This window comes from Crotalus tigris, unplaced genomic scaffold (genome assembly GCF_016545835.1).
Source record: "Crotalus tigris isolate CLP2741 ecotype Arizona unplaced genomic scaffold, ASM1654583v1 scf7180000019264.1261149, whole genome shotgun sequence".
In the NCBI taxonomy this organism is placed as follows: Eukaryota; Metazoa; Chordata; class Lepidosauria; order Squamata; family Viperidae; genus Crotalus; species Crotalus tigris.
Genome location: NW_024097461.1, coordinates 810117 through 825205, shown reverse-complemented (window position 1 = coordinate 825205; position 15089 = coordinate 810117). Strand labels below are relative to the sequence as shown.

General features: G+C 37.4%; 1 protein-coding gene across 3 annotated transcripts in view; it reads right to left on the bottom strand.

Annotated features, from left to right (window-relative positions):
- Positions 1–5479: 5479 nt before the first annotated feature.
- Positions 5480–15089, bottom strand: part of MFSD14B (major facilitator superfamily domain containing 14B) — a 157819-nt gene continuing 148209 nt past the window's right edge. For all 3 annotated transcript variants that reach the window (XM_039361401.1, XM_039361402.1, XM_039361400.1), the window contains 5 exons: positions 13612–13683; positions 11990–12102; positions 10126–10223; positions 8037–8188; positions 5480–7031 (listed from right to left, as the gene is read on the bottom strand). In XM_039361401.1, coding sequence (XP_039217335.1) covers positions 6828–7031; positions 8037–8188; positions 10126–10223; positions 11990–12102; positions 13612–13683 — 639 coding nt within the window. In that variant the 3' untranslated portion in view covers positions 5480–6827. The remainder of the gene's footprint in view (positions 7032–8036; positions 8189–10125; positions 10224–11989; positions 12103–13611; positions 13684–15089) is intronic.

Sequence of the window (15089 nt, the reverse complement as noted above, 5' to 3'; positions counted from 1 at the left end):
GGGATAGAAATAAATAAATAAAATAAATGAAATTTATATTCAAGTCGAATATAAGACCATTATTTTGTTTCTGGTCTCTCACACCTCACAACCAAATAACTTCCTGTATCTAATGCTACAAAATTGAACTACATAAATGTAGTTTTCCCTTGATTGAAACCCGGTTCTATGTTCACATAGTTTAGTTGCCATTTTATTGTTTTCCTCTCTTTCTCTCTTTTTTTTCTGAAATAAACAATGTTTATAGGCTGATAAAGCAAATTTATTCATTTGCAAGCTCTAAAATGAGCACTGATGCAAAACTGCATTTTACTGATAAAACAATAGTTGTAATCGTTTAAGTTTGACTGAAATCACAGCTACAATCAGCAAATCATTAATCAGTTTTCTCCAATACTTCCTAAACTTTAGTTTCTACTAATGAATTAACAGACATAATTTTACCTATTAATCTATAATCAACAGCATGCTGGCTGGAGAATTCTGGGAGTTGAAGTTCCCAAGTTTAAAAAACACTTTGTTAGAATGTGTTATAAACAACAATCTATTGCTGTACACTGTAACATAACAAAATACTATATCACACATACACTTCTGAAGACTTTTTTTAATTGCTGCACAAGGGGTACATTATGTTCACAGAAGAAACTAACCATGCTAATGAGCTGTATCAACAAGCTAATTAGATCAGAAAACCCAATGATCAGAGGGCAATGCAGTCTTCATTTTTTTATTAAGAGGTTACTTTTAAAGTAGTATTTTATTATTATTAAGATATTATTAAATTGTAATAAGACACATGTAGCTTTCAGTCAGCACTTCTCTGTAGACAGTTTGGCCAAACTCTTTGAGGACTACATTGTTGTCTTTCCTTATCTTTGCACTTTGCCTGAATACTGAATAATATTTCAAAAACATTAACAGTAAAATCCCCTAAACTATCTTGGTTGACATCTAGCAAAGTTAATGTCTTCTAAAGGCTCTGCCAGTTATTTTCTACTATCTATCTTTCAATTCCTTTCTAGCAAAAAAAAAAAAAAAGCAGCTTTAAGTGTTTTGATGCTTCCAATTTATAATCCACGTGGAATCTTTTATGGCAGGAGTGTCAAACTCAATTTCATTGAGAGCCACATCAGCATTGCGGTTGCCCTCGGGGGGGCGGGGGTGTGTGGCCAGGGTGGATATGACCAGGGTGAGTGCGGCCTATTGGGTGGGCATGGATGGAGTGGGTGTGGCCTACTGGGTGGGCATGGCCAGCTCTACATCATTCGCGTCAAAGGTACCTTGGGGGCCTGGGCAGGAGTGGGACAGATCTGAGGGTCTCTGGCAGAAGGAGGTGGGACCGGGGCAAGCGCCAAGGCATGGTCCATTTCTTCATTCCTCACAAAGGGTGACACCTCCCCAGCATCCACTCATGGGGCGGGGCCAACATGGCAGGGGCTGGTTCCTCGCTGTTTCTAGACGGCCTTGTGGAACTAAGACTGAATGTGTTTCAGCATAGATGGCCACCACAAAATTGTACATTGGCTCCCGGCCGGCCTGGGCCAGGGCCAAGGCAGTGGGGCCGTTCCCTCACTGTTTCCAGGATGGCTTCGTGGGCCATATGAAACCACTTCCCAGGCCGCATCCAGCCCCCGGCCTTGTGTTTGACATGTCTGTTTTATGGAATCAAACTTACTTGAAATCAAATATTGTTCTTTTCACATCTCTCATTCATATTGGATAACAACCCAATTTTGATTTTATATTGGCTGATGCACGCATTTATTATTCCTTGTACCTCTGGTGTGGTAAATGAAAAGTACTATGAAAGAATAAAAGGTTAAAATGTTTAGTAAATTTATGAAAAAGACAGGATTCAAACTGGTGGCTTCATGATTCATAGTTCAGTCTCATACAGTTCTATACATTTTGCTTTTGTTATTTTTTTGTTATTCTTAAGCAATCCAATAATTCATCCGTAAAATATTTTTAAAAGCCCCATCTGTACAGAAATCCAATATCTTTTTTCCACTTTTTAAAATCAAAACACAGAGAGGCAGACATTAGGCAGACACCATATGAGATCAGAGGGTGCACCTACCATAAGAGCTGTGTTATACTGCCAGCTAGTGGTTAGTTGACTGCAAGACATGGTAATTCAATCCACGTAGTTTTAAAAGATATCCAAATATTGCAACACAGTCATTCCAGATGCTGATGCTTGCAACAATTAGAAACAATTGCCTTTAGAATTCTTGTCACAAACTGCCATGTAAAGTGACAGCCTCAAATGCATGTTAATGTGTAGGTGCACGAGCTGCACTTGAGATTAGCCATTTATTTCAAACATAGAACTTTTCAAAATGGAAAAAGCCATGTAACTTGATTGTCCCTCATTCTGTTCAATTAGCCTCATTCCTCATTTGTAAAATTCTACATTATATATCTTGGGGGTTGTTATTTTAAAATTTTGCATATGAACAGTTTTGGGAAATGCAATATAAACACCCATATTACGTGATGCAATCCAACCATCTACAATCCAGGGTCCTCTCCTTCCACCAAAGAATGTTAATTGCATTCTGCAACCACTAAATGTTGCCCAATCTCTATTCTAGCTTTTCTGGCCTAGCAAGATGACACATTTAGATGGTCTTGGCTGATTTTGAAATGCTAAGCAGGGTAGGAGCTGGTTAATACATGGGAGACCAGCATCCCAGAAGTCAGGAGCAAACAAAGAAAAGTATTACTGTGAAGAAAACTACCCTGGTCTGTCTATGTAAACACTAAAAATGAAGCATGACCTATCTTATCCTTTAAAGGTACTTGGATGTTACTGTCTTCGTCTCCTCACTGTGGTTCCCATGTGACTGTGGGACTCCAAGATACTTATAAGTGGTCTGTGTATGTTATGTAGCCCTGTTGATAGTTCTACATCATCAGTCTCAACTATCTTCGCTCCCTTGACTTTGATCCAGCCATATTTCTCCAGTCCAAATGACAATCCCAATGTTCTCACTGTAGATCCATGATTATCTGGCTTGGGGAGTGCAGTCTGTGCAGAGCAATAGTGGGGGCTAGTAACGTCACCTTAGTATATGCCACACTTGATGGCTACTTGTGTGATCTGTCTTGAGTTGACTTCCAGTGTTGTCTTCCACAATCCCACTTAATTCTTTAGGAGTCTTTAGTTGGTTTTGTATAGCACCAAGCATTCACAGATCCATGGGTGTGACATTGCATATCATTACTCTTCTGGTGCATAATTTAGGGTTGAAATTTAGGGTTCCTTGTTAGAGATGCCACAAATGTATCCTGCACTCCATGTATTTGAAGCAATGATAATTCTAGGATGCTTTCCTTTAAGTTTAATATCTAAAATGGCCCAAAATATGCTGCCCTATCTCAGACCTGCTTTTTATTGCTAAATAAGATTATCATTTCACCACATACATTATATTAAAGCAGTAAGAGTTTTGTCCTAAGAGGAAGAGTCTTCCATATTTTATCTCCATCATTACAGTAACCCAGGGCTTATATCAGGGTATGGGGGGGGGAACGTTAAATTATTTCACTTTACTAAGTGAAGTGTATTTTTAATCTTCAAACTAAGGGACTGAAAATTTAGCATGCCAAGTTCTTTTGGGCCTGGTGAATTATACTGAAACATATTTTGCTATGCAGATAAAAGGATCCTCTATATGGATTTGCTTCTTCAAGGAAATAAAGAAGCCAGTTTTAGATGTTAATATTTAAATTTCACATTTTAGCTTAATAAAATGTTAAGATTGGTGCCCAAGGCAAGGGTCAAGTCTAACACACGTTTAGGATTGTTGATAAATGTTACTAGTTCAATAAAGGACTTTTTTCCCAGGATGGCTTCTCTCTCTAGTAGCAGGGATATTGCAATCCTTTGCAGAAATGTTGATAACCTAACTAACATGACCTTCAGATTTTTTTTAATGTGAACATTTCTAAAGATGACCTAGATGTTCAAATATTTTAACTAGTAAGGCACAGGAACAAATCTGACATTTATAAGAGATGCAGTAATCAAATCCCAATCCACTTGATGGCTGAATTTTATCAACAGCAACTCCATACTGTTAGCCACAACTTTAGGGCTCTCTATGGATAGCATAATCAAACCAATCTTATCCTCAAACTTGCTTAGCAGGGGCTGCTCTTAGACCAGCAAAGTGACACTGAAAACAACTTCTCAACTGTTGCCAAGAAAGCAACATGGATGTCCAGCAATTCAATTCAATGCAAAGGATTTCTTTTAACCTTTTCATGTTTGTAGCATAATTTTCCCATATAATTGAGAAATATTGCACCATTGCACTTTTAGCATATATTGTTAGTTCATTTTGGCCACCAATCATTGAATTACTAATAGTAACACAGGAAAAAACTTTATGCCAATTAAGTTCAGTCCAAATAAATAAAATTTCAGTCCTGTACTTCTGCGTGGAGACCAGATTTAATGCTGGAACTTCTGCCTACAAAGCAGATAAACTCTAACGGACTATTTAAACATGACAATTTTGATTGGATAAAAGATCCCCAATCCAGTTCATTTTCACTTACCATCAACAATCTCCATATTCACTTGCAACATAAAAAAAAGATTTCAGATTTTTTAAATATTCGAGGAATATTCATCTCTCAATAAAGCCAAAAGAGAAATGGTATTACAATCTTACCTTCCCAGTCCAAAATATTATTTTAGGTTTTTTAATCAATCAGATTTGCTTGTGCAGGAAGCGTCTGCAGCCAAACTAAGAGAATGTCTGGGTTGTCCCTGACTTACATGCATTCTTTTAATGAAAGTTTGAAGTTACAATGTCAGAAAAAGTAACTCATTTATGGCTGTTCTGGTCACATGATCACAATTTAGGCATTTTGCAGCCAATTCACATTTACAATAAAGCATCCTGCAGTCACGCCATCACAACTCGCAAGCTTCTGATAAGTCAATTGGAGAAGCCAGATTCGCTTAAAGCCTACACAATTCACTTAACATATGGTTTGCTTAACGACTGCGATTTGCTTAATGTTTGTAAAATTGGGTCTTGTTATGCAACTACTAGCTTAACTATGTCGCTTAGCAACCAAAATTTAAGTCCCAATTATAGTTGTTAAGTCGAGGACTATCTATCTATAGATTGCTCAAATTGGTAAATTACATTTTATTATTATTGCCTTTGCTTTGGTTGTATCTCATTCAATGGTTTGTGAATGTTAAAAGTTTGTCAATTATGAAAAACTAATGCTGTCTTTTTTCAGTCTTTGAGAAGCACATCGATAGGTTTGAAATCCCTTCAGTTTACTTTGAATTATTTATATTGATAAAGGTGCTTTTATTAAAGCAATACATGTTGGAGAAAGATGCTGGCTATCGGGCTGGTATGTAATAACTAATTAGCAAAAATCCAACATCATATAAATAATTCATGTACACTTTTAATGAGAGACAAAAGACATTACAACCTTGAATAATATAGTTCGCAAATTTATTATGCATTAGGAAGCTTATTAACTTAAAAACGAAACTGCATAGTACAAAAGGTTTGATATCTTTGCTTAAGGCGGACCAAGTTTCAAAATATATATATATATTTAAATTTTGTTCCGTCATTACACAATCCTTTATAAAAGCTGTATATCTGTCAGTGCCCTCATTACATTTATAAATACAAGATTTACACAGTACTCCATCAGGAAAAAAGTAGAACTTCTTATAAATATCTACATATATTCATACATATAAAACATTCATAAGAGTACTTCGTTAGATTTGTGTAATGTTCCATTTTTACTGCCACAAAATACACAGAAACCTGTGCAATTTCAAAAATGCTTCTAAAAATTGTAACATGGTACTCTGTAGAAACTAAATCATATTTTAAAGTCTTTTTAGATAGACATTTCATAATTATAATTCTATGAGATTCTTCAGAATTGATATGAAGGCTAAATATAGCTGATAACAATGTACACTAAGTAGCAGTTAAGGCAGGAGTGAAATTAAATAAGACAGAAATGTTTTGTATGGCAGTTAAAAGATGACAGATGATGTGATAAATACACGTCAATATAAATTGCCTCAGCACCCATTTAATTAGTTCATACGTCAGAACTGGCCACATTGGAGGTGCCAGAAGTGAGCATCACTAACGGTTTTTATCAAAGGGATTGGCATCCTTGCCATGCTCAGGTTTTCAACAGGAGCCCTTTTAATTAACATCTCAGTTAGAGATTTTAAAAACAAGGGTTGAAAATGCACCAATAGTTTATCTTTCAATTGACATTCCCTGTACACTTGAAATAGTTCAGCAATATTCAATCAATCAGGCAGCATGTTAGAGAGAGATTAAGAATGCATTGATGGAGTGGGATTGTGATAGAAACCTTTGTCGGTAATGTTTATTGAAATGGAGTATTTCTTTTTCCAAAACCCCATGAGCTACAAGAGAGTAGAGAAGCAATGAAGACTCTTGGGGGAGGGGGGGAATCTAGCAAGGTTATGGTTTGCTCACAGTGAATCTGGGTACTCAAGTATTTAACTATATCTGAAGATCATCTTTCCCAATTGCATGGATACAGAAAGAAAAACTTGCTTTGGACTGTTTTACAGAAAATCCACAGTAGGTGGTTGCAATCAGCCTTAATTGAATACCAATGCCCACTTGTACATGATATCTTAGGTGAGTGAAATGTGCAAAGCTTCTGACAGATCAAAAGTTCACCCCAGAAGAGAACTGCTCTGGATTCAGAGCTCAGTGCATGGATTATGTCTGCCCGATGACTGTCTCTGTTAACACCTTAGAAGAAAACTGCTTTCATACGCTGCTATCTTGAAGCAGAGGTTCAATATCCTCATCACTACCCCGATCTGGACTGTTGCTCTGGATACTGTTGATGCTGTTGCTGTGCTTCCTGGTATTGGCGGCTTTACTGTGCTCGGGGATAAATAAGGCAACCAGAAAGGCTAGGAGGACTGCACATGCTCCAAAAAGGAAAGGAGGACCAGGTATAATTGCACTCTGTAAAAAGAAATGAGAAAGACTGAGCAACCACAGATTAATATAACGTGAACAATGAAGCCACTCACATCTGCATCCTTAACTGTCCAGTAAGTCAACAGTTACACATGTCACTAATAGAACTGTGCTGCCAACATCAAACAGACCTGCATCAATTTTGGCAGTTGTTGGCTGTTGTTGAAAGTTAGAAACTTGTCTTCTCCAGTCCCAAAGGTGCTTTTTCAAGAGGCAACTGGACTTTGTTTTTCTTTGAATACGTTTCGCTTTTCATCCAAGAAACTTCTTCAGCTCTGACTGGATGGTGGGGAATCAGGCTTCTTGGATGAGAAGTGAAATGTCTTCAAAGAAAAACAAGAAAGTCCAGTTGCCTCTTGAAAAAGCACCTTTGGGACAACCATGACCTGCGTGACTGAGAATCTTCATAGACACTTGTCTTCTCCAGCAATCACACTCCTATTTCATCCCATAATGAACTGAGCCATAATATTAAACCAGTAGGAAGTCTTTTTGGTTCTGGGTGTTTTGAAAAGAATCAGACAAAAATTGCCTTGTATGCTTCTACATGTGCTCCACCAGGCCCTATTTGAGTGTGAGAACTACTGTGAGTTGACTTATAATTATTCATATTGAATCATTGTTTTCACACAGTATTGGATTTCAGAAACAGATCCTAAAACACAGTATTTTAACCTGTGAACTGTCAAAATTATGCAGCTGATTCTTTAAGTTCGTATTTCAAGAGAAGCATTCTTCAATCTACAAGACTGACACAGAAGAGGGCTGTTAGAAGGACAAGCATGGCTGGCAACAGCTGAATGACATCAAAAAAACAAGGCAAGAGTACAAAAAGGTTACGGTTTTAGCTGGAAAACCCATCAAAAAAATCAACTGCTGATTCACTCCATGTTATGTTTGCAGTTTGAAATGAAGAAAGATCAGTTGTAGGATGCCTCATCAAGGACTATTAAGAGCCACTATTCGAAGAAAGATTTATAATCATTTTACCTCATCACTTGGATCCTGCCTAGTAGCCTTATCCTGAACTGGTGCCAACTCATTAAGTTCCACATGGAAGAGAAAGAATATGAAGCCATAGAGAGCAGGGCCAAGACCATTGCACAGACCTCTGATTCCAGTTATTATCCCCTGGACGACACCTGGGAAAGAGCAAGTTCACAGTGAAGGAAAAATAATTTCTGCCAGCCAATCCAACTTCAAAAATGCAACAAAAGAGCTCTACAGACTGCATTTCAATTGGATTCTGAGCTCTTATACAGTTTGATCTTTTTCCAAGCCAAATATTAACCACCTTTAAAGAGAGATCAACTACATTCAAAAGTAATGTTGCAGACTAGTAATTAATTTGAGACATATATTTGCTCTTTGAAAAGCAGATTTTCTTGTTGGATACTATCAAAAGAACCAAATTAGATCACTGATTTCAACATATTCTTTTATACTGGAATGACTGGTGCAATTAAATAGTTTTGAAAGTATCTAACAAGAAAATTTGTATCTCAGAGAGCATATTTATATACATTCTCACATATTCAATCACCACTAGATGGCATTAGCATGTACTTTCAAACTTCTAAAAACACTTCAGAGAATACTTAATTACCAACCCCGCCCCAGTGCAAGAGCTTATTTTAGATTACATTATACATTTACACAAGAAAGTTATTCTATAAAGTGCCAACAGGGTATTCCCATTCTTTTTTCATCAAAAATCGTGATCATTTTTTAACAAAATAATAAAATCGATATGTCTTCTTCAAATCCTGGCCTAGTGAGAATGAAATCACTGTGATGATTATGACATTTCTATCATTCCCCATTTTCCACCCATCTTCACCTCAAAAACAAGTGAACCTGAATCACCATTCTTCCAGAAAGAAAAATAATCTATGTCACAAACAAACTTCACTGACAATATATGTCAGCTAACCTCACAGTAAACCAGTGTTTCCCAAACTTGACAATTTTAAGGCATGTGGACTTCAACTCCCAGAATTCAACAGCCAGCATTGCTGGCTGTGGAATTCTGGGAGTTGAAGTCCACATGCCTTAAAATTGTCAAGTTCGGGAAACACGAGTAAACTAATAAAGATGGGGAGTTCATTTTCCCCTGGAATTAGGATAACAGGGCAGAGATTCTCCCCCAGCAAGGAGGTACAGAGATGACAGGCAAAATAATTACAAGTATCCCTGCCCATCACTAGTTCTTTGATATACAGGCATCCGCAGCTAGCTGCAATAATGGCAAAATGCTGAACTGCACATCACGTCACAATGTAAGCCATACCCTTTCATATTTGCAGCACCATGTTGCATGCAATTAATTAAAGGAAGAGATTGTATATCACCAGATTCTCCTCTGTCAGTTGCGTTCCTGAGGATGCCTATGTCTGTACTGCCCTGGGTTTGTTTTGGAGCTTCTTATCCCACACAAGTTATATCCCCAAAAGAAATCACCTTCAAAAAATTCTCCAAGCTAAATATGTATTGTTTACAAACAATAAATAAATATCATTTATGAAGAGTCACACTATGTGTAACTTGCCTCTTTTTGCATGCACAAGAGGCGATAAAAGACATACAGAGTGTACTGCTTTCAAAAGCTATTACAGGATTACTAACTGGTAGTCCTCAACTTATGGCAGTTCAGTTAGTGACCGTTTGAAGTTACAACAGCACTGAAAATGACCCTTTTTCAAACTTATGACTGTTGCAGCATCCCCATGGTCACGTGATCAAAATTCAGATGCCTGGCAACTGGCTCATATTTATGTCGGTTGTATCCCGGGATCATATGATCCACTTTTGTGACCTTCTGACAAGCAAAGTCAATGGGGAAGCCAGGTTCATTTAACAATTGTGTTACTAACTTAACAACTGCAGTAATTCATTTAACAACTATGGCAAAAAAAATGTCATAAAACGGGGCAAAATTCACTTCAACAACTTAGCAGCAACAGAAATTTTGGGCTCAGTATTACTGAGGCACAAAAATTATACATCCACACGAATTTTAGGGGGGGGGGGAGGAAACAGCTACAAGATCAGTTTTGTAGAAAAATAACCTTGTTTTCACCTTGTTGATCCGAATCTGCGTTGCGTGACACAAGAGCACTGATTGCTGGGAATGTGATACTTGACATGGCTGCAACAGCTCCAGCTGCCCACATCATCCTAAGCACAAGAGAACATAATGCTATATAATTTGAAAGGAAGGATCTATTTAGAAGTTTTTTTTTAATATTTTAAAGAATTACCCAAGTAGTTCACAGAGCTTTATACATTTTTGTTGTTGTTCTGTTCTAGATACAAATATTTCAAATAGTATTACCATGTTCTTCTGCTTAACAGCTTCAAACATGTAAAAACAACTGTTCACAAGAACAATAATTAAGTCAGATGGTTTTAGGTAACTAGCAATAAAGATAAGAGATAAAATTATATATTTTAGGTCAAAATATATATTGCTATTTTTTCACTTTCTTTAGCCTTATATTTTTCTGTATTTAAAAATATGCCATTCATATTGAGATACTTGGTGTGCTTTTTAGTTAAAATTCTTTTGCCTTTTTGGATATTATTGGTTGCAGGATCATAATAAAGACTGATTGAAGACATCTCTACAAATGTTATGTATTTTGTTAGTTGTCTCAAATTTAAAGCCAGGCTTTGTATTCCAGCTGCTACAAGATTTGACATACCCATGGAAAGTTTCTCACTTTAGCAGCTATAAAGCAGAGAGAATTGCAATGAAAAACAAATTAGACACATATAGTATAATCCCTCATTATCAACATTACCTCTCAACTAGATTACACTAATTACATGGGACTGCCCTTCAGAACCACCCCAAAATGTCAGCTGGTGGAAAATGTTGCTACTGCCACGATAATATTAAATTTATTACTACCATATTACACTGCTATAATATGAGCTGCACTGGCTACCCGCTTGTTTCCAACAAACTGGTTATTACCTATAAAGCCCAATATGACTTGAGATCTGGATAGCTTTGAGAGCCCCTTTTCCAGGAAGAATTGGCCCAACCAGTGCATACAGAATACCTAGTGGAGTATCTGTCAGAAGAGGATTCAGAAAGGGGCTTTACTTGTGAAATCTCCCCTCCTTCTATAGAAAAATTTCCCTTATTCAATTATTTGTTAAGATCTGGCTACTTTGGAAGGCCTTTGGAAACTAAAACTTTGCTGTCGTGAGTGAGATGCATCATTACTACTGTATGATAAAATATTATTTTGGGAGGATGTATTTATAATTTTTTTGTTCTCTCTCTCTCTCTCTCTCTCTCTCTCTCTCTCTCTGTGTGTGTGTGTGTGTGTGTGTGTGTGTGTGAGAGAGAGAGAGAGAGAGAGAGAGAGAGAGAAAATAAACCATTATATCTTTCTATTACAAAGTGGCTAATTTCAAAATTTGGCAAACCAAAATATGGCAGTTGCCTTTATTTCTTGACACTTGTTAGTAGGTTGCAACAATCTCTTTCCTTTAAAACCTGTTTTGTCACCAGTCACAGTTCAGATTCTAAGTTTTGACATATAATGCTGCATTTGATCTGGTAAATGACTTAAGATCTTGGCCAATGGTTATTAGTCTTGATGTCAGTGTACCTATCTCTGAAGGCCATCGGCTTGGAGATCACTGGGCTTTCTTGGGCACTTGGTTGGCCAGGATGAGGAGATGGGCAAAGTATCTAATCCAGCAGAGCATCATGTTCTTAAAGCACCTCTTCCTGTATCATTCTATCTGTGATCTGACCATGGAGTTATTAAAATACATCTACGAGTTAGAACTGTACATAAAAATATGGCCCAGGTAGGTCTACCATACCTTCCCTGCCCACGAGCACACAACATGCAATATATTCAATTGAACTGTTAAAAAGGAAACTAAGAAGAGTCAATGAAACACATCTGCGCTGCACTTACCAAGGCTGAGAGCCAAAACCATACCAGGCCAGCTGGAACATCTGAAAACCAAGGCCAAGCAGCACTGTGTTTTTGTTCCCTATAGACCTCATCAGGATGCTGAGAAAGACAGTCTACAAAAGTCAGAAAATGCATTATGCAGTTTATTTATAAATCAGTATCTGAATAAATGCAGTGACAAAAGACAACATTTTAAAATTAATTTGTACAGCTGTGCAAAAATCATCTGAAACTAATATCAATTGTTCACTTATGTGTGCACAAATTCAGCATCAACCTTTTGGGGCCCCTTCAACACTGCAACCAAAGCCTCATGATGTATATCCAAAGCAAAGACCTGATAAAAGCACTGACAACAACAAAAAAGTCTTCCCAAAGAATATATGACTCTTTGTAAGAAAGCTGCCAGGTGGATTCAAACATTCAGTTACCTTGCAATCAGGCAAGGTAAAATGTCCACTAGTACAGGGGTCCCCAACCCCTGGTCCATGGACCAGCACGGGGTCGTGGCATGCCAGCAACCGGTCTGCACAAACGAGCAAAGCCCCATCTGTGGGATGCAGGCAGCACACAAAACCACTTACTCTTCAGTCTGTGGAAAAACCTTTCTCCATGGAACCAGTCCCTGGTGCCCATAAGGTTGGGGACCTCTGCACTAGTACAATGTAATGTTGCCACTGAAAAATGCTGGAAACTGCAACTGCTACAGATGGCATCTGATGAGGATGCTGATGGGAACTACAAGTGGTCCTTGCTTATCAATAAGTTTGTTCAGTGACTGTTTGAAGTTACAATTTGTGAAAAAATTGCACCAGTCACAGTGCTCCTCATGATCATGTGATTGCAATTTGGGCACTTGGCAACCAGTGCACATTTGTGACAGTCACAGTCACATGATACTATTTGCTCGTCAGAACCTGGCTATGTAGGTTGCAGTCAGTGGGGAAGACAGCAGGAAGTTGCAAGTCATGGTCACATGACAGCACACTTAATTGTAGGTGATTTGCTTCCTGCAGCCAGAATTGACATAAGGAGTATGACAAGAGTTGCTGGTCCCAATTGCAGATTGGTAAATTAGGACTACCTGAATATGTTCTGAGTATTACACATATTCTGTGTCATTGTGCTAGGGGATAGTTTGTTTCCATGTTCAATTTCATATGCTCTTTTTCATTTTTTAAGCACTGTCAGCTTTATACTAGAGGACCACCTTCTTCCATAGACTCTACCAACATGTATCAGTCATAATCTAAAAGACTTTTTCAAATGTTCACTCTGTAAATGATAATCAGGGCAAAGGTTTTCTGTTGCAGAATCTTTACCAATTGGTCAGACTCCAATTCTCTGTCAGCATCAGATAAAAAACCAGCTTTTAACTTTTTGATGGTTCTTATTTAATGCATTTTTACTCATATATTATTCATAATTCTGAAACATTTTGAATTATTTTGTTAGACATAAATTTGATATAAAATATGTACTTTTTCTCTTTATTTCATAGTAGACCCTACATACATTTTACTTACACATACATAATCTGCAAAGTACACTTCATCACTTAGTACATTTTAATTATGTGTGCTTATTGCAATTTTTAAAAATCTTATTAAAATTATGCTTACCTGAGCGACTATAGAAAGAATGCCAATCACAGCTATGAATGTTGCAATGCTTGCATACTCAAATTTTATCACCTGTAAATAAATTAAACAAAATCTGTACTTCAAATTTCACAGATACTTAAAATCTTTTTCAGAAAAAGGAATTATTATATTTACAAAAAATAAGTTTACAAAAGGAAAACAAACTCAGAAAGAACACCAAATCCTAGGAGATTTTTGTGATTGTATATAACTTGTAAAAAAAGAAGTGTCGATTAAAATCATAAATATCAACTTCAGCCAAATAAAAAACAACTGATTCCTCAATGCCATGGCCCTTTGCTAATATATACTGCCATATGCAGGATGGCACAGCACTGCACAACATAATTTCAATTCAAAATATTCTCCTGCACCTTCATAAGATTTCCCTGGTTGAGGTGCATAAACATGTAAGGATAGACACATACACATGACCCATTATTATGAGAATAATAACCTATTTCAATCACTTCGGAAAAAAACTGTGTTACTTCATGAGAACAGCTATTTACAATAAAATTTCCCAGAATGCTACAAACCATAGTTCATTCATAATCCTTGGGTAATATTGGCAATTGGGACCAGGACTGCTGTCATGAAGTGATGTGGTCATAAAGCACAGCAACCCATGATCGCATTGCTTAACAACAGCAATCGTGGTACTATTGGTTGTCCTTGTAACCTCAGGATGTACAGATTATTTAAGTGAGGTGAGAGTTCCAGGTAAGGAGTATCTGGAGGGGGATGGCGTGGGGAATAGGGGGAGTAGAGGGTGCCACTGGCAGCTGCTAGAGAGCACGGGGATCTCAAGCAGATTGTCAGAGGCTGTGGGAAGTGGGGGATGCTTCAGGCAGGCATGTACTACAGAGTGTGGGTGGGCAGGATCTCTGGGATCTTTTATGTATCAAGCTTCTTCAGAGAAAAAGTGGTGGGAGACATTTACTAGGGTCTACTACTTTTGACTTTCCCTTTCAGCTTCCCCCCTATTGGAAACCAGCAGGGAAGGTTGCAAATGGTGATATGACACGGCTCATTCTGACATCATAATCATGAACCAGGCACTTAAGTGTCTGCATGACAATCACATGACCCCAGGGACACTATGATGGTCAGAACTTTTGAGGACTGGTTGTACACTAAGTTCAATTTTTTGTTTGCCACTTTAACTTTGAATGGTTGCCAAGCAAACAGACATAGGTCAAGAACTATTGTAGTTACCATAGAAGTCTACTTTTTTATCCTCCAAAAAAAGCTTAAAAACTTTGATTAAAAGCACAGGTAAGTAGGTAGATAGGCAGGTAGGTAGTATAGTTTGTTTTATACCAGGCTCCCCTAATATGGATACCTTTTAAATGGTTTGGGCTACCACTCCATGACATACTAGATATATAACTAGAAATTATAGCTCAAAATGTCTGGAAGGGATGAAATTGAGAAGACATTTTTAAATGACTGCT